General features: G+C 42.9%; 7 protein-coding genes across 8 annotated transcripts; 4 read left to right on the top strand and 3 right to left on the bottom strand.

Moving 5' to 3' along the window:
* The first annotated feature begins 823 nt into the window (after positions 1–823).
* Positions 824–4,118, top strand: LOC134186939 (uncharacterized). Its single transcript, XM_062655039.1, has one exon. It carries the CDS (start codon positions 3,210–3,212, stop codon positions 4,053–4,055), a length of 846 nt encoding a protein of 281 aa, XP_062511023.1. The 5' UTR covers positions 824–3,209; the 3' UTR covers positions 4,056–4,118.
* Positions 4,119–4,451: 333 nt separating this feature from the next.
* On the bottom strand, positions 4,452–6,097 carry LOC134187453 (contactin-5-like). The gene is made up of 2 exons (XM_062655571.1): positions 5,996–6,097; positions 4,452–4,885 (listed from the first exon to the last, which is right to left on the bottom strand). Exons 1-2 carry the CDS (start codon positions 6,075–6,077, stop codon positions 4,587–4,589), a joined length of 381 nt encoding a protein of 126 aa, XP_062511555.1. The 5' UTR covers positions 6,078–6,097; the 3' UTR covers positions 4,452–4,586.
* Positions 6,098–6,145: 48 nt separating this feature from the next.
* LOC134186899 (large ribosomal subunit protein bL19m-like) lies at positions 6,146–6,909 on the top strand. Its single transcript, XM_062654978.1, has 2 exons — positions 6,146–6,225; positions 6,326–6,909. Exons 1-2 carry the CDS (start codon positions 6,165–6,167, stop codon positions 6,907–6,909), a joined length of 645 nt encoding a protein of 214 aa, XP_062510962.1. The 5' UTR covers positions 6,146–6,164.
* On the bottom strand, positions 6,907–14,274 carry LOC134186897 (M-phase phosphoprotein 8-like). Of its 2 annotated transcripts, XM_062654977.1 has the most exons (14): positions 14,200–14,274; positions 13,929–14,123; positions 13,804–13,857; positions 12,919–13,711; positions 11,220–11,344; positions 11,095–11,164; positions 10,856–11,028; positions 10,742–10,796; positions 10,464–10,687; positions 10,317–10,403; positions 10,100–10,254; positions 7,328–7,616; positions 7,187–7,267; positions 6,907–7,126 (listed from the first exon to the last, which is right to left on the bottom strand). In XM_062654977.1, exons 1-14 carry the CDS (start codon positions 14,266–14,268, stop codon positions 7,073–7,075), a joined length of 2,424 nt encoding a protein of 807 aa, XP_062510961.1. In that variant the 5' UTR covers positions 14,269–14,274; the 3' UTR covers positions 6,907–7,072. The 2 variants fall into 2 exon arrangements, with proteins under 2 accessions (XP_062510961.1, XP_062510960.1); XM_062654976.1 differs by having other exon boundaries at positions 10,856–11,164.
* Positions 14,275–17,594: 3,320 nt separating this feature from the next.
* Positions 17,595–19,355, bottom strand: LOC134187321 (uncharacterized). The gene is made up of 2 exons (XM_062655433.1): positions 17,970–19,355; positions 17,595–17,912 (listed from the first exon to the last, which is right to left on the bottom strand). The coding sequence occupies exons 1-2, from the start codon at positions 18,430–18,432 to the stop codon at positions 17,827–17,829; spliced, it is 549 nt and encodes a 182-aa protein (XP_062511417.1). The 5' UTR covers positions 18,433–19,355; the 3' UTR covers positions 17,595–17,826.
* A 3,272-nt stretch (positions 19,356–22,627) lies between these two features.
* On the top strand, positions 22,628–24,086 carry LOC134187154 (uncharacterized). Its single transcript, XM_062655271.1, has 5 exons — positions 22,628–22,644; positions 22,703–22,771; positions 22,851–23,037; positions 23,225–23,700; positions 23,789–24,086. The coding sequence occupies exons 3-5, from the start codon at positions 23,023–23,025 to the stop codon at positions 24,084–24,086; spliced, it is 789 nt and encodes a 262-aa protein (XP_062511255.1). The 5' UTR covers positions 22,628–22,644; positions 22,703–22,771; positions 22,851–23,022.
* Positions 24,087–24,142: 56 nt separating this feature from the next.
* Positions 24,143–26,316, top strand: LOC134186727 (uncharacterized). Its single transcript, XM_062654759.1, has 6 exons — positions 24,143–24,161; positions 24,216–24,323; positions 24,567–24,772; positions 24,838–24,906; positions 24,961–25,531; positions 25,624–26,316. The coding sequence occupies exons 3-5, from the start codon at positions 24,702–24,704 to the stop codon at positions 25,313–25,315; spliced, it is 495 nt and encodes a 164-aa protein (XP_062510743.1). The 5' UTR covers positions 24,143–24,161; positions 24,216–24,323; positions 24,567–24,701; the 3' UTR covers positions 25,316–25,531; positions 25,624–26,316.
* The last annotated feature ends 393 nt before the right edge of the window (positions 26,317–26,709 follow it).

Consider the following 26,709-nt stretch of genomic DNA (forward strand, 5'->3'; position numbering starts at 1 on the left):
TCATCCTGTTTCAGGCCTTGATGAATGAGATTATAACCCTTCCAATTACCACCACTTGTCACATTCCTCGCTCTGTCCGCCCCTTGTTTGCTGAGGTATTAGCTAAAGAATTAAGGCATGCTAAATATGATGGTGTGTGGGGATTTGCTCGCCTTTTCTTACTGCCGAAAGCTGTCCTTCGATGTCCTTCAAGAGGAGGAAAGAAGAAACGTCATGTGGTAAAGCAGAACTGCTTTCACGCCTTCAGAAAGGGCAGACAGGGGATCTTGTTGGTCTCTAGGAAGATGCTAGAATTGATGCCAAGTGCCATAACCAGAAATCCAAGCATTTCACAGTCGCTGGAGCAAATGCCAAGCGAGCTCTGCGTTTGGCTAGAGAAGGTCGATACAGCAGTGCCATGAAAGCACTTGGTTTGTTGAGCTGTGCTCCTCTAGATGACACTTCAGCACTTGATGAGTTACGTCAGCGACACCTAGAACATCTACTTCCTGAATGGAATGAGGATATTCCACCCCACTGACTGTTTCCTGTGCTTCAGTTTTTGCTGCTCTTCGTGCTTTCCCTCCGGCTACTAGCCCTGGCAGTTCAAAAATTGTGCTGTCAGCATATTCTAGATGCTATTGATGGAACAACCACCCCTTCTGCAAGAGATTGTCTAGATCGGCTAACACATTTCATATGTTTTCTTCTTTTTGGTCAAGCAGACACTTGGTTAGCTCCTTGGCTTACAGGAGCACCACCAACTGCTCTATACAAGAAACAAGGCACAATCAGACCAATTGCAGTAGGAGAAGTTTTAAGATGCCTTGCCAGCCGCCTCTGCTGCATGGCAGTTCGATCAAAGTTGCCAGATGTTTTCATTCCCACTGGCCAAGTTGATGTTGGCATTAAAGGAGGGTTAGAAGCTGCTATCCACTGTCTTTCCAGCTTCATAGAATCACATGTGAACGATCAGGATCTCTGTTATCTGAAAATTGATTTCTCAAATGCCTTCAATGAGTGTAAGCGACGGTCCTATCCCCAACGTGTACATACTCAATTTCCGGAGTTATTCGCATGGTCTCAATGATCATAACACTGAGAACTTCGCTTTGGGAATGATTAGATCATCAGAGTGAGTTCAGCAAGAAGACCCTCTGGGTCCTCTTCTTTTTTCGTCAGTTATCCTGGAGCTCCTTGATGATATTAATGATATACCGGATCTGCACCTCCAGCTTTGGTACAGTGCCACCAGGCATATCTGGCCATCTGGGGGTCCAAAAGTCAAAAACACACCTAATTCAAATTTGGCGTTCGCAATTGCGTTGAAATTTGGAGACAAAGAGGAGAAACAAAATCTGTTTCTATATTCAATTTCTTGTTTGAAAATGATCTCCCTACGGGACTCCCATTTGGGGAACTGTGATGTCGATGTTTAGAACATATCGTCGCATTTCTCGCTGTCAGAAAGACGCACGACTCTAAAATTTAGTCCAAAGCTTTGTTATATTGTTTTATTAAAAATCATAGAGGCGATTTTAAAACAAAGCTTCTGCTTTGCAGATATTCATTGAAAGGGTCCCCGGAAAGGGTGTTGTTTAGTCGTGTTTGTCCGTTGAACAGCAACACTTGGCAATGAACGTACACGAGTACGTTATTCAGACGTTGGAGCAAAAATCATTGAGGCGATTTTCAAAAGACGCTTTCAATACGGAGTTATAACACAATGAAGTTGTTGTTCTAATTGCTATACCTCTAATGCTAATAAAATAATTATTACAACAGAATCTTCACATAATGTGTAACACTACTTCAGTTCACTCAACCTAGATTACAAGGACAGCACAAAACAATAAATTCTTCACATCTAGAGCTTGTCATCTGATCACGACGAGGAAGAGTAGCGAGCCAGTCACGGATCAGCTTGTCGAATCTCTCGTCCGTGCCGGGATCTGCATCCTGGCAGTCCATAGAAGTCATAAAAGTCTTCACAGGATCTTCAGCAGAAGAAACAGAGGGCAACGGAGTGGCTGTCTCAACGTCCCTCAAAAGGGGAGCCTGCTGTTCGTCAGCAAGCCATTATTCCATCTCCGTTTCCACTCAGATAGAGCCCGCCATCAATTCTCGAATACTTCTCGCTTTCAACTCCTACACGAATGTTCCACATCAACCCGAACATGTAATGCAAATAGCAACTGTTGCATGGTTACGCCCAACATGCAAACAACCTTGGGGCGGAGTCAATTATGTCAACCAATCAGCGATTAGCCATGCCTATTCTTCAGCTAATCAACACACTGCATTTCTATCTTCTTTCCAGAATGTTCTATAGACCTGTATATAGATTACTGAAGTGACCTCACTCTAAGGAACACGCGTGAGTGTGTTTGTGTGTGTGTGTGTGTGTGTGTGTGTGTGTGTGTGTGTGTGTGTGTGTTGGCGGCATTACCATAGCTCCTCGGAATTCCACTGTAGGGCGCGTGAAAGTTATGGCCAGATATGCCTGGTGGCACTGCACTTAGATGATGGCACCTTCGTAGCAAAACGCAGTTCTGTTGCTGCTTTCCTGGACTTACTGTCATCAAAGGGCCCATCGCATGGCCTTTACATTAATAAGAAGAAATGTGAGGTATTCTGGCCATCAGATGACATTTCATTTCCAGAGTTCCCTGGAGAGGTCATACGAATCAATCAGGGTTCAGAAGGTGCAGAGTTTTTAGGGGCTCCAGTTGTCGGGTCTGATTCATTCTTTAATCAATCCTTTCCCAAACGAGTGGACAATGTTCTCTCCTGTCAGGATCATCTCTCTGAACTCGAAGACCCCCAAGTAGAGATGCACCTCCTACACAGCTGTCTTAGCCTGTGCAAATAAATCATCTAATCAGAACTGTCTCCCAGGGAGAGTGACAGAACAACTTAGCCGGTTTGATCATGGTGTGCATCGTTGCCTAGAGAAGATGTTCAATTCGTCTATGTCTGACGCCTGTTAGAAACAGGCAACCCTACCAGTCCGTCTTGGTGGCCTTGGTCTAAGAGAAGCCAGCAGAACAGCTTCAGCAGCCTTCATTGGAAGCTGTAATTCAACTCGCAAATTATTAAGTCAATTGCTTGGCATGCTACATCATTTGTGGATGGCAGTGAGCACGTCAACCTCGCCTCATTTGACCAGAATTTGATAGTCCCTGGTGAACTACCAACTCGAGAGATTTTAAGGAGAGCACTGTCACACTATGAACATATTGATTTCAAGGCTTCTAAACAATGCGAATTCCAAGCCGTTCTCATCACTGCTACGAAAAATCAAGGCTGAAAGTAACTTACGAGATAAAGCACGTCTCAACTCAGTCTCTGCCAGACAATCCGGGGCATGGCTTGTGGTAATACATAACCAGAAATTAGGCCTGGTCATGTCTCCTCAAGAATTTATGGTTGCTCTTCGTATGTGGCTTGGCATTCCTATGTTTCCATCTCCTCCTTCGTCCATAAGGTGTCCTTGCGATACTGTCATCGATCCAGATGGAGATGATGTCTTGGGTTGTGGTCATGGCTCACTAAGAAATAAAAGGTATGACACACTTTGTGACGTCATTTTCAACACAGTTCTTGTTGATAACCGTGATTGCAAGAAGAAGCAACGGTGCAACAGCCACAACAATGCCAGACTAGGGGCTGCGTTTCATCCTGACTTCCTGCAAGGCCGAGTTGCGTATTTTGATGTGACCGCTAGGAATTCCCTACAGGCATCATATCTCCTAGAGTCAGCCACCCAACCAGGAGCAGCAGCTGCTGGAGGAAACTCCCAGAAGACTGCATGGTATGAAGATGAAGTTAACACAGCTGGATGTGATTTCTATCCTCTAGTTGTAGAGACACTGGGAGTTTGGTCTCCTAGTTCTTTAGAGATTTTAAAAATTATAGCAAGAAGAACTGTTTTACCTACAGGGGCAACGGTCTCTAAAGCTATCCAGCATTTACTGCAACAACTTTCTTCTAGCCTTTGGCGGTATAATGCTAAACTGATCTTGAGCAGACTAGCCATCTGTAATGTTGACAATGTTATGTGGGAGTATGTGTGATTTGTTTGCCCACTGTTAGTGGGTAAAATGTAAAAAATAAATATAAATACACACACACACACACACACATACACACACACGCACGCACGCACACGCGCGCACACACACACACACACACACACACACACACACACACCACACACACGCACGCACGCACGCACGCACGCACGCACGCACGCACGCACGCACGCACGCACGCACGCACGCACACACACACACACACACACACACACACACACACACACACACACACACACACACACACACACACACACACACACACACACACACACACACACACACACACACACACACACACACACACACACACACACACACACACACACACACACACACACACACACACACACACACACACACACACACACACACACACACACACACAGTACACACACCAAACACAAGTCAACAAGCAAACACACAACAAAGTAAAAGACATGACTATACACAAATGGAGAATTATATTACAATCAAGTTAGCTGTACTTAATTAATATGTTAAAGTACTCAGCTACTCACTGTAAGATTCAACGTCAGCAGGCTCACTAAACACAGCACCATCTTGATTTGTTGCAATGCACTGATATTGACCCACATGATGTTTGTAAACTCGATGATCAAACTGGAAAGGTTTGAAAGAAATTGTTCCACCCTCCACTTCTACATTACCTCGAATTATCAAGTCCTCTCCATTGCGCAACCATCTGTATGTTATTGGTAGCCTGCCAACAGCTTCACATGTCAACTGCAAATTTGTATCTGGTGCTGCAATTGTGGACTGTGGATGCTTGGTAAAATACAAAGGTGCACCTGTTCACACAAAATACCAAACTGTGAGTATTGCATTTAGCTAACATTTGTTCTATCGCTGAAGGGGAAATTGGGACACATCTGTAGCTACCTACCAAGTTGGCAAAACTTACATTTCAGCATATAGGCAAACAGGTGGTAGGCAGTGGCAGATTTCAATGGGGGGGGGGGGCACTGGGGACACGTAAGGGATGTAAGGGAACTAATAACAGATAAGATTTAACTTATTAAGATGGTTAAGATGGGTACTATAAATTGACAACCACCAATATAAAGAATAACAAAGGTAGTCTCCTGGTGATTACTACACTCGTTCGTTCTGCGGCTACAATACAAATAACAGGTAAGCAAAATCAGTAGAACACAGACAGCATTCGATCAGACCATGCAGGAAAGAGAACGTGGTACGTAGATTAAACCAGAATGAGACCAAAACACACAAAAAATTTGGCGGAGAAGCGAAGGTAAAGCGCTGCAACTACTGCAGTGCTGGGGGCAGACAACAAAGAGACGCACAAACAGAAGACCTACTGTATCACACTCTAGTGCTACGTCCAACAGCCCACCCACATATGTGATATTTTTACCAGCGTAGACATACCAGAAGGAGCAAACAAGGAAGTAAAAACTTCCGTAGCTGCGTGAAACAGCGTATCGAGTATGATCATAAGCATTGTAACTAGAGCACCAAGTTTTGTCATTCCAATATATCAACAAACACGCCGTTAGCACCGAGTCATCTAATCTCCACTGAAGTATGTAACGTTACACGCTACACCTAGGTCTCCCACATTGCAATCGTTACACATGCACAATTCGAAAGAGCAAGCGAACAGGCCAGCGTAGCAAGCAGAAAGAACAGCTCATGGCGCGATACTCGTCAACTGCCTTGTCTCAGAGCTTGCCACAGATGGTTAGCCTACTAAATCTTATTGCGCTTTCTACATGATTCCGCTTTTACATCCGCGTAGAAGCCGGACATCGACAGTGCAACTACACAGGTAACTTTTATTGTTCCGTAATGATTCCAAGAGCAAATGTGCAAACCAAACTAAGCTTGACACTTGTAGCAACGTTGCGGCACCTGTGTATCGAACCGTGTCGACTTACCTCGAACCGATGATATTGTGAGGAGGCTAATGAGGCTGGACAGTTTGAGCAGTATGCCTGCGTACTCACAGGCAGCTGACATGTTCGTGTGTACGTAGCAGCCCGTCGACAAATTGGCGCAGACTCAATTAGCAGAAGTCACGAGCGCACGTGACGTGTGTGAATCAAGATGGCGACGATTCGGTTTTTGACCGAGAGAATTTTGTTGCAGACACGATGTCAAGGACCAGGTAATTTCGTAAGAAATGTAGCTGCGCTACATTCTATAATCGTTATTTATAAGAAACTGAAGAGTTGAGACACACAGACACATAATTGTGTTTACGGCAGGATCTCTCATTTGCTCGAGACTTTCTACCATCGCTATTGATAACTTGAAAGCAGTTGATGTGAACAGTAGCGAAAGAACGGAGTCGAAACCCAAGAAACGAAAAGGAATTCACATTCATAACATCCACGCACCACCAGATCGCATCCCCTCGTGTTCTGAAGAGATGAAGACCAACCTGATGGATTTTTTGGAGCGTAAAGACATGTATCTTCGCAGCAGGCAACTAAACATTGCGGATTTCTGTGCTGGCAGCCTGATGGCCGTGACAAGAGCAGATCCTCACTCACGTTCAGGAGAGTCACGATTTGTAGGAATCTGTATTGCGAGGCGTAACAAGCGACTCGGTTCGACGTTTGTCTTGCGGAATGTCATAGCTGGAGAGGGAGTAGAGCGAACCTTCGATCTGTATTCTCCTCTAATTAAGTCGATAGAAGTTCTCAAGCTAGAACGTCGAAACAGAGCAAAACTGTACTATCTCAGAGACAAACCAATGAAACAGAGCTTGGTGAAAGAGCAAACGAAAGCAATACCAGTTAACGACTCAGACGCACTACCACCTCGATACAGGAAGCGAAGAAAATAAAAGTTGTGCACAATTTTTTCTATAGAAATGAGAGTAAGATTAATTTAACAGTTGAAACTATAGTATGGCAAACACTCGTAGAGAGTAGAGTATAAGAAAAGTACTTCATCAGGATGTAAGAGGGCCAGTACAAAGCTCTTTTCTACACTGTTATCATTCTTCACTAGTGACTAATCCCGGCCTTCTTTACTATATAGACGCCAACAGCAAGGACATCCTGAAGAAATGCTTTCAATTAATTATAACGAATGTATAGAAGATACAAAATGGTTGACACCTCGTGTGACTTGAAACCAGCTGCCAGAAATTCGAGTTTGTTTTGTGGAGAGAGAGAAGGCAGCAGGCAGACGGAAGCATTCTGGCAAATAATCATAAAACTAAAAGAGTCCTCACAAATACACATAACAAAGAAGGTTACCTTCCAGCTGACTCTTCCTCCACTGAAATGGCATGAGAAGTTATACTGGGTGACAGCAGGTAATTCTCCCATTGTCATACTTCCATGTGTGTCCAGTTGCACTGTTAGAATGAACAAGTTTGCTTCACAGCCGTCCATTTTGTGAGCTGGTGTAAGAGAGAAGGCAAAGTCTAGCTTTTGCTGCTCTGATGGTATACGTAATGTTGGAGGCAGAATAGCTGGCATGACCAGAGCCTCCTCCTCTCTACTGGCGATCTCTCCAGCCTTTACCTCAAATATTCTTGTTACTCTATGATGACCAATAATCATTAATTCAACAGTTACTAAATGGCAATGTTGCATACAAATATCACCCTTTTACTACTTTAATTGTTAAATAATAAACTAACAAGCTAATAGCACATCTTAGCACTAAATATGGTATGCTGAATCCATACCGTTTTGGTCTGATGTTTTTCATAATTTGTCAAGGTAAAATGATTGGCCGTGTGGCTATACCCCCATTTAAATTCGGACAATTTTTAGGGGCCATCCATATTTAAAAAAGACATTTTACAAAAAAAACAAAAACCTTTCATTTGGGGGTGGGGTAAATGGCCGTTTCGTTCTTTAGACCGGAAGTACAAGTGGCTAGCGTTATGGCCAACTTGACAGGTGCTTTGCAAGTACAGTACACTGTACTCCTAAAGGAACAATAGAGTGTAAAGTTAATGACTAGACTCGAGCCAGTCTCTCCCCGCCTTCGTCATTCCCCAGATTGTCAATCCTCGTCGAGAATTGTCAATTGACAATCCGGGGAATGACGAAAGGAGAGACAGACTGGCTCAAGTATACTAAAGTAGTCAAATTATGGCCGGTTTGAGAAATACTCGATAATTGACCACTTTGACACCTACAGGTCTTATTTGAAAGATGGCGGTAAAGCAACAAGTGTCTCTTCTCAACAGGGAAGGCACTGTCGCTCGGCCTTCATTAAGGCAAACCCACTAATGACTATGAGAAGGTGGTAGAAGCATTGTGGCAGATGACGATGACAGATGTGTTGTGCTAGAAATGGACATCGTTAGGGTATATCGTCTTTAACAAGATTTTATATCAGTGACATCACAGATTGAAAAGTGTGAACATCTACCCTTTCGTTTCCGGGATGGGTAGAAGGTCTGGGTAAAACGAAAAGTTATTGTTTTTTTGTAAAATGTTGATAAATATGGATGGCCCCTTACTTGCAAATAATTGGAAGATGGATGCCTATCATTGATTCATTGACAAGCTATCAAGTATCATGGATGAAACCACAGCTGCCATACATTGGCATAATGTCTTGTATAGAGCAGATTCCCACGCTAATACAAGTTCATGTTTAATCAAAGTATTAGCTGCCACAACTCCATTTGCACAACAAGACTTGCCTATACCCCATTTACACGAGCACTTGTAAGTGGGTTGTGCTAGCTTGGTTTCTAGGGTACGTGTAAACACAGGCTGAGCCATGCTGAGCCGTGCCAGCTCAGCTCGGTATTTCTAGCGGGCCAGCATGGGCCAGCCCGGGCTGGTTCAGGTCAAGTACATCATGTAAACACATAGCATGCTGGAAAACGAGCCGTGCATGCTCATCTGGTAATCTCGCGTAGCCAGACCCCTTTCTGCCGCGTCATACTTCCACGCAAAAATGGTAAATGGTACAAATAGCATGCAGCGAGATTGGGGACTCTTGTCTTATCCAATTATAGGGCGACCACGAAGTTTTTAGCTTTTGACCTCTGTTGCAGCATGCACGCAACAGTCACCTGGCGATAGACCTACGATGTCTCGTATATGTCCTATGCATTCTCTATATGACTGTTGTAAAGCCATAGAGAAAATACGTGAGCAGCTTGGCTTTAGTCCATTGCAAACATGAGCTATGTCAAGCTCAAGTAATGCACGTTAATGACACGCATTGGCTTCCTTCTACAGAGTGTCGTGTAAACGTGGGCTGGAATACTGGGCTGGCACAGGCTGGCGCAGCTCGGCTCGGTTCGGCTCCGTATGCGTGCTTGTGTAAACAGGGTACAAGTCTGTCAGGAAGAGAGAAACAAGAAGCAAAGTTGGGGCATGTCACATAGACGCCATCATCTTGGGTGATGATGACATAAAAGTGTCTTACCTTCCTGCATGTCTCGCAGCGGCTGAAGAGGACGATGGAAACTACCTGTCCATATAACTTCGAACCTGTTCGAAATACTGAGTGTCAGGAAGTGAGTCTGGCACTAGTGACGACGACACCTCTCTCCCTGATACGCGTACGAAACAAATAGACGTAAATTCATTCCGTACACGTATCAGGGACAAGAGGTGTTTGGTTATCATCATCACTAACGCCGGACTCACTTTCTGACACCTCTTCAGCATTTCGAACAGGTTCAAAGTTATACGGATGGATATTTCCATCGTCTACTTCAGCCACTGCGAGACATGCACGAAGGTAAGACACCTTTACGTCATCATCCAAGATGGCAGTGCCCATGTGACATGCCCCCAACTTTGCCTATTTGTTTCTCTCTTCCTGACAGGCTTAGGCCAAAAGTTGGTTGTGCGAATGGAGTTGTGGCAACTAGTACTTTGGTTAAACATTAACTTGTATTAGTGTGGGAGTTCTCCTTTCAAAAAACATGAGTCCAACCAAATATAAAAAGCCATTTACCAAAACAAAGAATTAGTTAGCAGATTGAGCAAATGCAATCACAAATCTACAACAAACTGTTACATTATTATGTAAACAAGAGAGCCTACCTTGTTGTGTGATGAGTGATCAGAGTCTGTACATCTAAATGATGATTCCGCTGTGCATAACTCCATGCAGAATGATCGAAACTTGACTCAGCTCGAAAGTCTGCTCCCTTCCTCAACAGCAAGCTGACTGTTCCTATGTGCCCCTTTTTGGCTGCCTACCAGATGACACACATAAACATCCAAAGTCATAGAAAATCAAACAAAATAACTAATTAACCTTCATTAAAGCTGTTTCTCCTGTCTGCTGTGCAACATTCAGATGTGCACCTGCTGATATCAAAATCTCACAAATATTCTCAAATCCCTATACACAATAACTCGTTTTCTTCAACAGTCAGTACATTACTCTGCTTTACAAATTTGCCTGCTCTGCAGCAACCATAAGTGATGTTGATCCATTTCTTTGTTTTGAATTTACATCAGCCTCTCGACTAAGAAGGGCAGCTATCTCAACTTGACCTTCCATGGCAGCCCACATCAACAAAGTCATTCCACTGAGACCATCTGCCTGATCCAAATCACACTTGGCATCTACTGCTCGGTGTACAACGTCAACATCACCGTCTCGAACAGCTTGTTTCAACTGAACTAGAACAAACAGTAAAATTACAAGGAAACACAACAACAAACTAAAGAACAAACCAAAAGGAATGAATTCTCCAGTTGTATCATTTCCACTTTTGCCGTCAGTTATTTCCTGTGACACATAAACACATCATTCAACAAAACATTCATTAGAAAAAATCACTGTCATACTAGATCACAGTCCTCATGAGGAGAGAAGTCATCAAAGTCAAACTCTAAATCGTCATCATGTGCTGGTTGACTGCCATCATTATCATGATTTTCTTGAAATGTCTGAGAACTGCCTTCAGTTTTTTCAACATTAGCAACATTACTACCTTTTGTATCACTGGTTGGTTCTGTGTCTAGAGTGCCAAACAAAGGTAGTGAAACTGTTGTAGGAACTGTACTATCTTCCATACAACTCTTGCCTACACATAGTACAGAAGGACCACTTTCAAACACAATTCCTCCCTGAGAGCTTGACAAGTCGATACCATTCTAAAATAAATTATTGAATTACATTAAATGTTCTAAACAATCTTTAACAGTTTACTTCAAAGCAATCAGCATTGTCTGCTTGTTTCTGTACATTTGTTTCCGCATCAATTTCCGGCTTTGAGAACTTGTCAAACAATCCCCTGCTCAACACAACTTCTGATTTACTATTCTCCACCAATCCTGTATAGAAACAAAGTATCATCAGATTACAAATCAGTGCCACAAGAACACAGAAAGAATAGAATACCTCACGCTTACTCTACTGTGTAATACAAGCCCTATGGCTTCAATTAAATTGTACAAGTGGGGATGGTATTTTCCATAGTAATAAAATACAAAATTTGTATTTAGTCGGCATATACAGAAAACAACTACCATCTATTTGCTTCAAATACCGTACTACACACTAAAGTAGCAAGTTGCTTCACTTGTCAATTGTGAATTACCCTACTACTACTAGTCACATGATCATTAATTTACACATGTATTTAACTAATGTACAAAATCATTACACAATAGACCATTTGTACACATCATTACAACTTGTCAATTACTTGTCAACTACTCTACTGCCAGCATTGATTTCTATAGTCTTGTAGTCAATAGGCACCTTCTGTTGAACCTAATTCCAGCCTATGAGCAATACAGGGTGGGTTTTCTACTTAGTCGAGGTCTTTATAGGCACCAAAGCCTGACCAGTTTTCAAAGTGTACTACTGCCACCTACTGTTTGCCACAGACCCCAGGCTTCTGGTATAATTGATTAAATAAGTGACGTTTTTGGGTGCTAAAGATGGCTTGGCCTCTAACGAGCCATTTTGGTGGTAACTACTATTATTTGTTGATATGGGATTGTCTGGAAAGATGATAGTGTCATCAATTAAAGGAGAGACTGCATGTATGTAGATGCTGAATTGGAAGTCTCAGTTACAACCAAATGTTGCTCCAACTCAGCACCAGAGCAGCCCCATGTATTACAAAACAAATTTGTCAGGACACCTCGCACATCCTGGATGCACAAGTCCCTAGTGGAAACAGTTCAAGTGAGTTGCCTTCTTGAACTCATCTAAGCTAAACAATTTTAGTGTGGAGGTAGTGGAAACACAGCCTAAGTGGAAAGTGGTTGAAATTAAAGCCCTGGAACTGGAATTTCAATAGAGATTATATCTGAATGAATTCTGTTCATAGTTTCCTGTGTCAGTTAGAAAGTCCAACACTCAGGAATAATATTGTAAGTGATACTTTGTTCAGTTTACTGTTACTGCTAAAATTTACAGGAAGGCCACTATTCACTGCATGTTTTAGTTGTTAGTCTTCATATCATCCACATGCAAATAACTCTCACATGTAACATGCTATTGCGTATAGTAGACACCTGTTCTGTGTTTCATCCTAGTAGTGTATTTTTCAGCGTAATTTGAATAAAAGTCATATATTGGAGTTGACTGTTGTTCCGACTGTATGTACAGCCTCTAAATAACGGCGTAATGGTAATTGACTGCCTGCCCACAGCACTTTCTGGTGAACATCCCAGTGAGAAACCAATATGCAACAAATCATGGCCTAAGTATATTTACTTGTCCACCTTTTTCAAATAGACATAAAACATCTTGTTTAGTAAAAAAAAAGCAAAATTTAGCATGATACAAACCTGACATGAGCACATCTAATCGTGTAGTGAACCCTTACTGCAACATCGTTTATTTCTACCTACATACTTACTTGAGGTCTATGCATGCATGAACATCCTCTTACCATCTCCTGCTTTCTTTATCTCAATTCCCATGTTTCCGTCATCATGGTCATCATCATCATCATGGTCATCATCATCATCATCATCATCATCATCATCATCATCATCATCATCATCATCATCATCATCATCATCATCATCATCATCATCCTCATCACCATCATCTTCATCTTCATCAATGAGACACATCCTTTTTCTCTTTGGTGATACAACTACATCTTTATCATCATCCAAATCAGAGTTCACATCAAAATCAACCATTGTTTTATCAGTCCTGTCTTTGGCTAATTTCTCACTTTTGCCAGTCTTTATATTCACCTCCTTTGAGCTTTCAATATTTCCAGGTTGTGTCCGAAATGCTGATTCTAATTTGTATTTTTTAGGTCTTCCTCTTGGACGACGAATAGGTTCACCCGTTACAGGATCAAAACATTGCTCGCGTTTAATACTTTTTCTAACTCTCCTAGTTGGACTAACGTATTTGTTTGAACCCTTTTCTTCCGATACAGCAACTACCTTCCGAGTTTCACTTCTTGTTCCACCCATCATCGTCAGTTCTTTCAAAGTGAGAGGAAACTCATCATCGCCTTTATTCAAAGCAATGCCAGGTGCAGGATCAAAATAAATGTCTTTAGCTTCCTGTTCTATAGAAACTGTTCCAGCCGGTTTCGGTTTCAAACTGTTTAAACTATCACTGATATTCAAATTTTCCTGACTAGAGTTATTGACGACGACTTGTCTCGCCTCTAGCACGCACTCTTTTGGCCCACCATCGTATTTCCCGGATGAAAATATCTACAGTAAAAAAACGCGTTCATAATTTTAGAAGCAAGTCAGCAGGACGACAATTAATTAATTAATAAATAACTATTGAAAGTCATACGCACAAACGAGTCGTCAGAATTGACCGCATCCCTTTTGTCGAACGCTCTGGCAGTAGACTATGCCCAAAACACCAACATAGTTTCAATCAATCGCTAGTCATACATGAACAGCGACGTGACTTGTCAACCTTTGCCTTCGTCTTCTTTGCCTTCCTCTCGTTCTCATCCTGCAGGAAATCTATACACTCTCTTACACTCTTTCGACAGCGCGTCTTCAAAAAGCCGTCTAAGATAGCGTCGCACGTCAAGAGGTTTTCCCTCGGCTCCCACGTGTCATGAGAGTCGTCGAAACCCTTCCAGCGCACGCGGTACAGAGGTTGCCCCTGCAGAGTGACCATGATGATGATCAGTACATTTACGCCACAGTACACGTGAAGAATGCATCGCGCCAAATGGAACCTTCGAGATTTTAGCATCAACGATGTTCTCGACCTCGAACACGTCCTCACTGATATCGTCTCCCATCATGATAAATCAGATGACGCGCAGACGCGAAAATCGAAGCCTCGCAGCACCAATACAACCATCTCGAGAACTACACGTACCTAATTAGTCTCCTAGACTGGTTTAGTTTTTAAACCCGTTTAAGGTACCTAGTTTAACGTACAGCTAGTGCAAACACGGCCCAAGTTGATCGCTATTGTGTCGTGTTGTGTGAACAACAATACTTCTAGGAACAGCTAGTAAAACTCACGCATGCGCAACACAACTACAGTAGATATATAACACGTACACTACGCACCCCCTTTTGTCTGCTAAGACGAAAGTCTACAGCGAGTAACAACACAACTGAACAAACAAATTTCTTACTAACTATGAAATGTACTCATCCAAGTACTTGGGTATCTAAATTGCTCTCCCACTTCTTGTGTGTGTACCAACTCTGACTAGTACTAACTTGCAATTGTAGGCGATTTGTCCATAGTTGCTTGAGTAGACTGAGTGTTGGTTGAGTTGACTTGTGGGTCAGTCTTGTCTGATGCTTTTGCAGTCTCCTGTAGAACAAGGACAGAAGAGGGCTTCGATGGTGTTGAGACGTCAACAGTTACAGTAGACTAGCCCTCATGCGCTCACCCACCCTATGGGCGGTAGGAATTGAGCTAACACCTAGATAGTAGCTACCTAGGCGAAGAAAACGTAAATTAACTTTCGACAGTCGTCATTATTTGGCGCGTGGTCCAGTGGAGTAGCCCCCATCTCACAATCTCACGGTAGGGGGGCGTGTTACTCTAGCTAGAGACAAAATCTACACACACACGAACACGCACACACACACACACACACACACACACACACGCACACACACACACACACACACACACACACACACACACCACACCACACCACACGCACACACCACACGCACGCACGCGCACACACACACACACACACACACACACACACACACACACACACACACACACACCACACGCACACACCACACGCACGCGCGCGCGCGCACACACACACACACACACACACACACACACACACACACACACACACACACACACACACACACACACCACACACGTATTCACTCAAGTCCGAGTTCTGTCTCATAGCACCCCATGCACTACCTACGCTACACGTCATACAGGAAGAAGACGCACCGATTGGGCGAATGCAGCGGACGCGTAGAATATAATAGCGTTCATTATATGAGCGTGGTGGGGTACGCAATATGAGCCAGTTAGAGCGCTTGTGTAGAATGTAACGCTGCAATTTGAACAGTGGAAGGGGAGAGCAGGTGTTGCTGCTTCACATGACCAGTCCCATTCAGCAGCATTGCTGGGGTTGTTCTCTTTGTCGTCACCAGTGGGTGCTAGTATACCCGACCACGCCCATACAATAAAAAATTACATATTTACATGGGTAGCTGGTGTTTATGGCATTATCAACACCTCGGCCTCAGGGCTTATCACCTCGATAATTAAACCTCGCCTCCGGCTCGGTCAATTATCTCGTTGATAATCCTGTGAGGACTCGTGTCAATAAATGCCATAAACACCAACTACCCAGAGGAGCGGATCCAGAACGGGCACAAAAACCAATCAGAAATAGTAGACGTCACATTCATTAAAAGTGATGTGAAATTGCTTTAGTCGTCCGCTAAATTAAGATGACAGATGTGTTAGATTCTGTTCCTAGAAACATGTATAGATATCTTGACTTCGTTTAGAACTACAGAAGAAAAGTAAAACTGCAGCAAACCCTTTCTGGTAAGGAAAATAATCAGAAGACGTATTTCTGAAAGGGGCACGTGCCCCCAGTGCCCCCGTCTGGATCCGCCTCTGCTACCCATGTAACTATGGGGAGTGCCAACCGTGCCAAAAATAACCATTCTAGACTGCGCTTGATCAATCGAATTGTCAAGCGCTTATTTGAGCGCTCGATCGAGCGAATAGGCGTGCGCAAGTGAACGCGGCGATTGATCGAGCGCATGATCGAGCGCTCGATTAAGCGAATGGGCAGGCGCAAACAAATGCGCATGTGTGAGCGATTGCCTGTACAAGCAAGCAAATGGGCGTGAATGAGTGAACCTACTGTAACTAAAAATTTCTTTAGTAGCTATATCGTCACACGGTCTTGTTCATCTTTTAGCTGGGATTCTTTCGTTCGAATGGGATTGCAAGACAGTGGCGGTTCTAGATGGGGGGGGGGCACACGGGACGCTTGCCCCCATATAGCAAAGTTTTTCTTTCTTTCACCAGTAGCTAGCCTGTGTGCTGTCTGGTGTAGTGCGTAACGCACGCTATAGAGCGATCTCCGGAAGTGTACAGTACCGAGTCTGTTCTGTTGACAACCTGCCATAGAATCCCATTCACAAGAATTTCTATCTGACAAATGTAACCATCACTTGCAAAGATTATGAAAAATTGGAATTGTAAACGGTATATAGGGGCGATCACCAGTCGAGAATCTGTCCACAATTTCTTGTAGTAAGGCAACAAGATCTTCTATCGGAATGAAATGCAAAGAAGCATAGCATGGTCATATCAAATTCCCGGATATATAAACTCCGCCCCTTTTCGTCTACGTAGAACATACAGAACACTGTCAGTGTACTAAAAGTCTATAAGCTAGCCTAAACTGCACAACTATGCACTATTTGACATACAAAGCGTCTGTCAACAACAGACAAAAATGAAAAGGTTTGCCTAGAAATTTTTGCAGGCCTCTACAGTGTACGCACGCGCATTTGTTTGCGCACGCCCATTGGCTTAGTCAGGCTCCTCCTCCCTGCGCGCAAACGTCTGGCCACGTGAGACTAGATCAAGCGTTCGAACAAGCGTTGGATCAATCGCTCACACATGCGCATTTCTTTGCCCACGCCCATTCGCTTCCTATCCGAGCGGTCGAACAAGCGCGCAATCAATCGCTCAGGGCTGTCCAAACATATTTCTTTTGCGCCAAGAAATTTCGACGGTTTGGCGACAAGACAGCGTGTCGGAGCCAAAGACCCCGGATGTACAGCACGCTATATAATTACAATTATTAATTAGGCATGCTACATACAAGATTCCAAGAATCATGGGTTGACTGGCGTTTTCTATTTTAATTGCACTATTTGGTACCCGTACCAGCAGTTATGAACAATCAAACACCTTAATATAATTAGTTGACAAAATCTGCAAACCGAAATTTATCTATGCTGAAAAGTTCTAGCTGCTTCCACTACTGAGTTCCCGAACAATTCACTTACGCTTACTTGACAAACTTTACAAACGGAAAGTCATCTACCGTTCGACGCTCCATACCTACTGCAATGCATGCATTAACGTTTTCAATGGTGAGCTTACGTCTGTATTCATTTTTAACAAAATTAAGTACGCTGAAACCACACTCACAGTCACAAGTGTTAGGAGACAAGCTTAATTAGGAGCAAGATGCTGAGTTTGCTAAGTTCCTTGTATCCAGAATAATTCAGAAACAAGTCACACCAAAAAGATACTACATTGCCATCATTCTCTTGAAGGATGAAATCCACATCATCGTCATGCCTGTATTGTCCATACTGACGTGCTACCAACTGACCATCCATGAACCCATTGTTAAACCTGTCAATAACAGCAGTGATATTGGCTGAAGAATTTTCCGTTGCCTGGGGTCTAAAAATGAACAATCTTGTACTATAAACTGGCACTCTGGAAAGCGCTTGTTTATACTCTGTATTAGCCTATGAAGAAAACGTGCACAGTTCTCCAGAAAAGATTGTCTCTGTCGACTGGTCAACAAGTCATGCTCAACTGTCTGCTTCCAGATATCAGAAAATTCACCAGAAGGAAAGGAAATACCATTATCATCTTCGTCATCATTCTCATCAGCTTCATGATCTTGGTCATATCTTTCTTCATCTACAGGCCACAAGTTGTCATCTCTGAGTAGCAAGTCATCAGGCTTGTCGACATCAAAAACAATTGCTTCCGCCAAAAATTTCTTCATAGAAAGAATCTTCTTGTATGCAGGCAAAATGTTAATATTCTCCTCTTCACAGAGTTCATGCACTTCCCCTAACATTGGCAGGTAGAAATTGAGGAATGAAAGGTACAGGTTAAATGATGGATCACACAGACGTTCATACAGATCTCTACAACAGTCTCTTGCAGACTTTCGGCTGTGCATGTCCATAGCTGTGCATGTCCATAGATCAGGATAGTCTCGCGTAGCCAGACCCCTTTCCGCCGCGGCCTCCCCGGCGAAATGGGGTTTGGTGTATTGCCTTTGATGTCGCTGTGTGCCGCGTAGCCAGAAATCGGCTATCTACAGACCGGATTTAGTTTCTTAAACGCTTCACTAAAGACGAGACTGGTATGCACGCAATGCAATCCTATCTCAATAGCTTCTCTTGTTTCGTAGAGAACAACTCGAAGACTACAGCTAGAGTCGTTGTAGTCTCGCGTAGCCAGACCCCTTTCCGCCGAGGCCGCGGCGGAAAGGGGTCTGGCTACGCGAGACTAGAGTCGTTGCTGTTTGTGAAATCTGCATGTCTACAGCAGCGATTAAACGATTTGGTCTCTTCCTGGTTGCTACTGTATGTGTTCACCAAAACAATGCACAAAACACATGAAATGATTACCCAAACACAGAAAGACCACTCATCTTGTTTCGATGACGTCATGCAACTCCAAGCCCTTCCAGATATCGCTCACTCCGGACTGTATGCGGTCGATTTAGACGTCAAAAAACAGCAAACAGCACTGAGTACGTTCGCATCCATCCAGCACGTTCGCATTCAGTCTCCGTTGTGACACGAGCGCACAACGCTAGATCGTACGACGTCGATCATGGCTGCATGAAATCGAAGCCTGTCGACGTCAACGTCCCTGCGGCCGCGTTTAATCGCTGCTGTAGACATGCAGATTTCACAAACAGCAACGACTCTAGCTGTAGTCTTCGAGTTGTTCTCTACGAAACAAGAGAAGCTATTGAGATAGGATTGCATTGCGTGCATACCAGTCTCGTCTTTAGTGAAGCGTTTAAGAAACTAAATCCGGTCTTTAGATGATAGCCGATTTCTGGCTACGCGGCACACAGCGACATCAAAGGCCGTACACCAGACCCCATTTCGCCGGGGAGGCCGCGGCGGAAAGGGGTCTGGCTACGCGAGACTAAGATCAGGATTCAAAATACTCCACTAGCAGATCGTGAAGTTGCTCCATTCTGTCAACACATTGGTGTAATTAAGGACAACCAACGAATTTTGTAATACTGTACTAGTTTGACAAAGGGCTCACTGTTCAGTTCACATATTTCCCTGAGACTGCTTTGAGCCACTGGGCTGTACATAAAGGGCACAGTCCAGATGTTGCGCGAAGAGAATGCCTCGGAATCCATCTTGAATTTTGTATACATTTTTCAAGTTCATCGAAATAAGCAATCTTTAAAAGACAAAGCTTAAATATTATAATAAGGTAGTACATTTTCTGTATTCTCACAAAAAACGAAGATGCGAACGCTTTGCAGTTCACAGTTTGAGTAGCCGTAGCAAATACAACATTATCCTTGTAGACTCTGCAAAAACGGAACGCTTTAAATATAGCAGTTAGAGGTTAAAAAGCTGAATTTGTCTGTTTTCGCATTCGTATATGCATGTGTGAACTTCGGATAAATCCTGCACGTGACCGGAAGTATAACGTCTATTGTAATGTCGACGACATCCGCAAGAAGCCAGCGTAGTGTAGGGAAGCACGGAGGTGCAAGACGAGGGGCTGGTTGTCGGAAAATACAACTAGACGCAGAATACAAAATAGTAAGACTGGAACGATCTACTTACGACAGACTCCTCGCTTTGAGAGATCGCCTAACACTTGCCCAGTTTCAACTCGCTTGCCGAATTTCTTTTGAGGCGTGTACTCGACTGCAGGTTAGCTTGCTTGGTACTTCTGTATCAATTCACGAATAACAGTCAAAGCTTACGCTTTTTCAGCTGTCAGCCATTGTCCACTTCTGTATGGGACCCTACTGCGATTGGTAAGTCCAGCCACAGCACTTCGATCGACGCATTATTCTCAACACCGATATGACTCTATTCTTCAATCTAGGTGACGATTCAGCAACACTGGAGACTATAGCTTCGGTTCCCATTCTAGAGATCGTACAGACCAGTCTGACTGTTCGATAGCTGCAGGTAGGCTAGCTAGTAGACTAGTGAGAATAGAGAAGATATATAAACATACACGTCTACTGTCTTGTACAGATCTTCGTGATTTAGACACATGTCAGACACGCAGCAGAAATGATTTCTACTCCTGTACGGTCAGGCAAACTCAGTTCAAAAAGACCTTTGTTTCCATCTACACTTAGTCCAGTAAACTCTGAAAATTACGACAGTTGAATTTGCACGTCTATTTGTGCATGTATCTGTAGATATAGTATACATAGTGTAATCTTATGACTGTTGTCCACTGATGCAGCTCTCCATGTCCCTCTGTGAATTGTTCATCAGGTTCTGAAACAGATGATGAGAGTATGAAGATCAAGAACCTAAAAGAACTGCTGAGTAAATATAAGATCCTTCGTCAAAAAACAGCAAACAGCACTGAGTACGTTCGCATCCATCCAGCACGTTCGCATTCAGTCTCCGTTGTGACACGAGCGCACAACGCTAGATCGTACGACGTCGATCATGGCTGCATGAAATCGAAGCCTGTCGACGTCAACGTCCCTGCGGCCGCGTTTAATCGCTGCTGTAGACATGCAGATTTCACAAACAGCAACGACTCTAGCTGTAGTCTTCGAGTTGTTCTCTACGAAACAAGAGAAGCTATTGAGATAGGATTGCATTGCGTGCATACCAGTCTCGTCTTTAGTGAAGCGTTTAAGAAACTAAATCCGGTCTTTAGATGATAGCCGATTTCTGGCTACGCGGCACACAGCGACATCAAAGGCCGTACACCAGACCCCATTTCGCCGGGGAGGCCGCGGCGGAAAGGGGTCTGGCTACGCGAGACTAAGATCAGGATTCAAAATACTCCACTAGCAGATCGTGAAGTTGCTCCATTCTGTCAACACATTGGTGTAATTAAGGACAACCAACGAATTTTGTAATACTGTACTAGTTTGACAAAGGGCTCACTGTTCAGTTCACATATTTCCCTGAGACTGCTTTGAGCCACTGGGCTGTACATAAAGGGCACAGTCCAGATGTTGCGCGAAGAGAATGCCTCGGAATCCATCTTGAATTTTGTATACATTTTTCAAGTTCATCGAAATAAGCAATCTTTAAAAGACAAAGCTTAAATATTATAATAAGGTAGTACATTTTCTGTATTCTCACAAAAAACGAAGATGCGAACGCTTTGCAGTTCACAGTTTGAGTAGCCGTAGCAAATACAACATTATCCTTGTAGACTCTGCAAAAACGGAACGCTTTAAATATAGCAGTTAGAGGTTAAAAAGCTGAATTTGTCTGTTTTCGCATTCGTATATGCATGTGTGAACTTCGGATAAATCCTGCACGTGACCGGAAGTATAACGTCTATTGTAATGTCGACGACATCCGCAAGAAGCCAGCGTAGTGTAGGGAAGCACGGAGGTGCAAGACGAGGGGCTGGTTGTCGGAAAATACAACTAGACGCAGAATACAAAATAGTAAGACTGGAACGATCTACTTACGACAGACTCCTCGCTTTGAGAGATCGCCTAACACTTGCCCAGTTTCAACTCGCTTGCCGAATTTCTTTTGAGGCGTGTACTCGACTGCAGGTTAGCTTGCTTGGTACTTCTGTATCAATTCACGAATAACAGTCAAAGCTTACGCTTTTTCAGCTGTCAGCCATTGTCCACTTCTGTATGGGACCCTACTGCGATTGGTAAGTCCAGCCACAGCACTTCGATCGACGCATTATTCTCAACACCGATATGACTCTATTCTTCAATCTAGGTGACGATTCAGCAACACTGGAGACTATAGCTTCGGTTCCCATTCTAGAGATCGTACAGACCAGTCTGACTGTTCGATAGCTGCAGGTAGGCTAGCTAGTAGACTAGTGAGAATAGAGAAGATATATAAACATACACGTCTACTGTCTTGTACAGATCTTCGTGATTTAGACACATGTCAGACACGCAGCAGAAATGATTTCTACTCCTGTACGGTCAGGCAAACTCAGTTCAAAAAGACCTTTGTTTCCATCTACACTTAGTCCAGTAAACTCTGAAAATTACGACAGTTGAATTTGCACGTCTATTTGTGCATGTATCTGTAGATATAGTATACATAGTGTAATCTTATGACTGTTGTCCACTGATGCAGCTCTCCATGTCCCTCTGTGAATTGTTCATCAGGTTCTGAAACAGATGATGAGAGTATGAAGATCAAGAACCTAAAAGAACTGCTGAGTAAATATAAGATCCTGTACCCTTACAGGACAGTTGTGACTTCAAATGTTTTTATCAGCTTGAAGACTTTACTGACTACACTAGATGAATCTGACCAGTCATCTGAAGATGAATACCAATATGAAAGGTAATCTAAGTGCATGGTCATCAATGATCACTATCCAACGTACATGCAGTTACAGATGTTATAAATTATGTATCCATAGTGACACTGATTGTACTTCATCTGATGATGTTGATGAGCTTGATGCCAGTTATCTGGATGACATAACATTGTCCCCAAGCACTCACCATGCTTCATCACATGACATTGTCGATGTCACAACCTCACCTGTCGGAAGTGAGGAAGTTTTGGATGATCAGTTGACTGTAGAGGACATGATTATCCCAATGGTAAGAGTGTTTGTTAGAGAGGATGCATGTAAATTGCTTATAGTGTCATTCTGATATGATAATGAGAATAAAGGACGTTGTCTTTCTTCAATAAGGAGCATACAAAACAACCACTTGGGGTCACACCCCTTGCATCTTGTAATCTTAGAGTTTATTACTACTGACCACTAGATTTGCTTCGTTTCAGGTACAGTTTGGAATTAGTGACAAAGATCCAGGTGGACAGATGCCTACCTCAAGTCCATCTTCTAGAGCTATTCCTGTTATACGTGTCTCAGTGCAGCCAATAGCAATAACACCTATCACTATCTTTGAAAATGATCTTGAGAATAGGCTGAAGTTACCCAGGGTTGTGTGTGACGAAGATTGCATATTGCAGTTGCTTGGAAAAACGTGCAGATATCCCTTCTGTTGGGAAGAGATATCGGTGCAGAAGAAGCATATTGGCAGCACATTGACATTGCAATGGCACTGCAAGAAGTTCCACCAAGGCTCATGGAGTTCTGCACAATGCAAATCTCAAAATGGATACCCATTCTTCATAAATAATCTTTTGTTTGCTGCTTCAGTTTTTCTGTCTGGAAACAGCTTCTCAAAAATTAGTCTCTTGTGTCAGTTCTTTAGATTGAATTCTATATCACAGTCAACTTTCGATCGCATTCAGCACCTATATATATATATATATATATATATATATATATATATATATATATATATGTCCGTCTGTTGTGGAACATTGGGAAACATCCAGAAATGCAATCCTCGCCGATATTGGAGATCGACCAGTTGTTCTTGCTGGTGATGGGCACTGTGACTCACCAGGGTTCAGTGCAAAATATTGTGTGTACTCTCTTATGGATATTGCCACACGAAAAGTTGTAGACGTTCAATTTGTTGGCAAGAGAGAGACTGAACTGAAATCACCTAGGATGGAGAAACTTGGACTGCAGAGAGCTTTGACATCTATACAAAAGAAGATCAAAGTCATAGAATTAGTCACAGATGCATCTATTTCTATTTCTGCAATGCTGAGTAAGGACATAACATGATGTAAATTTGTGGACATTTGGGAATTTAAACCTCTCCCTTACAGAAAGAGATGAAACTTAAAGATACTACCTGAGGTATGCAACAAATTATTTAGTATTAGTACTGAAACACTCATGATTGTTGAACAGGCATCAAAGAAACGAGAACTGGCTGAACTCGGACCCTGGAAAAGATCCATAGTAAACCATTTTTGGTGGAGTTGCCAACAAGCAAAAGGATATGTAGAGCGGCTAAAGGTATGAAAGATTTACATACATACAATCGTACATATGTACACTGTATACATTCCAAGGCAGAGCTGTCTTACACACACACACACACACACACACACACACACACACACACACACACACACACACACACACACACACACACACACACACACACACACACACACACACACACACACCACACCACACCACACCACACCACACCACACCACACTATATGTGCAGTACAAGTATCTATCATCTGTGCAGACAATTTGGATTGGAGTCTTGCACCATGTAATTGGTGAACACGAGTGGGCAACGGGTAGATGTAGTCATAGTGAGCTGGCAAATGATGACTGGCTACAGAGTGGAAAGCGTGCACTACATGTCAATTCACCATCAATGAAATTCTTGAGAAAGGTTGTGCTTGATCCTAAGTGGCTTAGGTCAATGACCCATTATGTACGATGTCGGTTAGGCTGATGTGAATGCTTTGTATTTTCTATAAAATTTCTTACATTTACGTTTACCACTGCAGCCAAACAAGTGCGCTTGAAAACTATCACAATTTAATCCTTAAATATGCTTCCAAAAGAATAGCATTTGGGTGAGTCACTTCACATCCAATCCCCGTATGATTAAAACTACCTAAGTGTTTTAGGTATGAAGCCTCCAAGGCCTGTTGTTTGCTAGCGGCCATGGATCATAATGAGCACACAACTCTGGAACAGGCTATAACAAAAGCAACAAGACAACCAAGATTTCACCGGAAGTTTAATAAATATTTCCAGCAGTGGACTGTAAGGAAGGTGAAGGAAAGAAAACAGTACAATCACGTAACTGGGATAATACATACGATCACAGAAAAGCGAATGGAAGAGGAAGAGTCAACTCATCGTCACACAATGTTTTTACAGCAAAACCCCCAACACATTGCTCAAACTACTGCTCCAGTTAGTCCACCATCAACTGCTGATCTGGCAGAAAGGCAGTGTAGTAGGACAGGTACAGTTTAGGTTACCTCACCATTCTTGTGCTACCACAATGACTGCCATTGTGTTTGTTAATACTGCTGTTGTGTTGTATTGTTGCATCACTGATATAAATGTATAGGTTTACAGCATCTCACCAGGCCATAGTTGCATAGGCTCAAGTAATACAGTAAATACAACCAGACTCTTGACACATCTGATCACACAGGATGATGCAACACATCTGTGTCCTCTGCCCAAGTGAGCATGCTGACATACTTCATAATGTTACAGTACCTGCATGTGTTATCAACAGACAAACACAATAGAGATACTTCAATGTCTTCCTGCAGGTGAAAGTCACTAGCTGATTTGCTAGCCTGTTCTTCACCGATATATAGACGAGAGTACATACACACGATGGATGGCAGAAAGGCGGTAGAAAGGTGGGCAGGTAGGACAGCAACTGACCCACAAAAGGTATACTCAGGATCCAGTCACCTGTTGAAACTTTCTCTGGCACTTTTGCAGCAGATGTATTAAAACAATAAACTACAGGAAGATATGACTCTGCCACAAGTACCAAGAGTCTGTATTCTTGTGTTTTGCTTGGTGTTGTCTTGTTTTGCAGTCTATGATGGGTGCCAGCTGTCAACAAGAAATATGTAGAGCGTTTAAAGGCAAATCATGAATGCAGTGACTCAAAATTGATGGCAGACTAGCACAGTATAGTGCTGTATATAAACGTCTTATCCAGACATGAAGGACCAGTAAGTAGTACTTCACTAGTGATGGATGGCAGATGGATAAGGAAAGGGTCGTTGTTGTGTATCAGCTAGTGAATATCTATAGGGTAAGTATTCAAACCAGTCAGAATTGTTACATACTTGTGTTTCTTTCAGTTAGTGCCAAGCTAACAACAAGTTGCCTAGGGTTAATTGACATGAGAATTGCAGTTATTTGCTGTAGCTGAATTATACTGACAACGACATAAAATTTCACAGTTTGCATGCATCTAAATTCTAAGAATACACAACTACTACTAAACTAAACAATCTGAGCACTGCCTGAATATCTACTCACTCCTGTACCCCATGTACCTTCCATCTGGGGAGGGAAACCAATGTCGTATACAGTGTACCACACATGAAGGCGCGATGCGCCTATTTCCTCTACCCAAATAGCCATACTGACTTAGTATGTACTGCCTATATGCAGCTTTGCGATATCCGTTATGACTATAGTTGGGGACTTCCACTCGGTAGTCAGCAGCTAGACGAATTTGTAGCTGTAGCACATTATCGTCAAGGGTTGTTGCCCTGAAATATTCTTCAGTTGTACAGCAAACCCTCTTTCGACAACACACGTTCTCTCTAGGCTGATCCATGTTAGCACATCGGCCACAAATGCACCATGGCAAAGTCTCTGGATTTATTGGT

This window comes from Corticium candelabrum, chromosome 11 (genome assembly GCF_963422355.1).
Source record: "Corticium candelabrum chromosome 11, ooCorCand1.1, whole genome shotgun sequence".
In the NCBI taxonomy this organism is placed as follows: Eukaryota; Metazoa; Porifera; class Homoscleromorpha; order Homosclerophorida; family Plakinidae; genus Corticium; species Corticium candelabrum.

Bases quoted from the DNA above. Each gene is read 5' to 3' on its own strand.
- LOC134186939 (XM_062655039.1), top strand. From the start codon at position 3,210: ATGAACATATTGATTTCAAGGCTTCTAAACAATGCGAATTCCAAGCCG.
- LOC134187154 (XM_062655271.1), top strand. The intron at 23,701-23,788 runs GCACCTATATAT...GGAAACATCCAG, and splicing joins TCAACTTTCGATCGCATTCA to AAATGCAATCCTCGCCGATA.
- LOC134186899 (XM_062654978.1), top strand. From the start codon at position 6,165: ATGGCGACGATTCGGTTTTTGACCGAGAGAATTTTGTTGCAGACACGA. The intron at 6,226-6,325 runs GTAATTTCGTAA...TGTTTACGGCAG, and splicing joins GACACGATGTCAAGGACCAG to GATCTCTCATTTGCTCGAGA.
- LOC134187453 (XM_062655571.1), bottom strand. From the start codon at position 6,077: ATGTCAGCTGCCTGTGAGTACGCAGGCATACTGCTCAAACTGTCCAGC. The intron at 4,886-5,995 runs GTAAGTCGACAC...TTGTGTGAACAG, and splicing joins CACAATATCATCGGTTCGAG to GTGCACCTTTGTATTTTACC.
- LOC134186897 (XM_062654976.1), bottom strand. From the start codon at position 14,268: ATGATGGGAGACGATATCAGTGAGGACGTGTTCGAGGTCGAGAACATC. The intron at 11,165-11,219 runs GTAAACTGTTAA...AATTTATTTTAG, and splicing joins ACAATGCTGATTGCTTTGAA to AATGGTATCGACTTGTCAAG. The intron at 10,255-10,316 runs GTTAATTAGTTA...GTCATCTGGTAG, and splicing joins GAGAAACAGCTTTAATGAAG to GCAGCCAAAAAGGGGCACAT.
- LOC134186727 (XM_062654759.1), top strand. From the start codon at position 24,702: ATGAAATTCTTGAGAAAGGTTGTGCTTGATCCTAAGTGGCTTAGGTCA. The intron at 24,773-24,837 runs GTTAGGCTGATG...TTACCACTGCAG, and splicing joins ACCCATTATGTACGATGTCG to CCAAACAAGTGCGCTTGAAA. The intron at 24,907-24,960 runs GTGAGTCACTTC...TAAGTGTTTTAG, and splicing joins TCCAAAAGAATAGCATTTGG to GTATGAAGCCTCCAAGGCCT.
- LOC134187321 (XM_062655433.1), bottom strand. From the start codon at position 18,432: ATGGACATGCACAGCCGAAAGTCTGCAAGAGACTGTTGTAGAGATCTG. The intron at 17,913-17,969 runs GTATAAACAAGC...GTTCATTTTTAG, and splicing joins TCTTCATAGGCTAATACAGA to ACCCCAGGCAACGGAAAATT.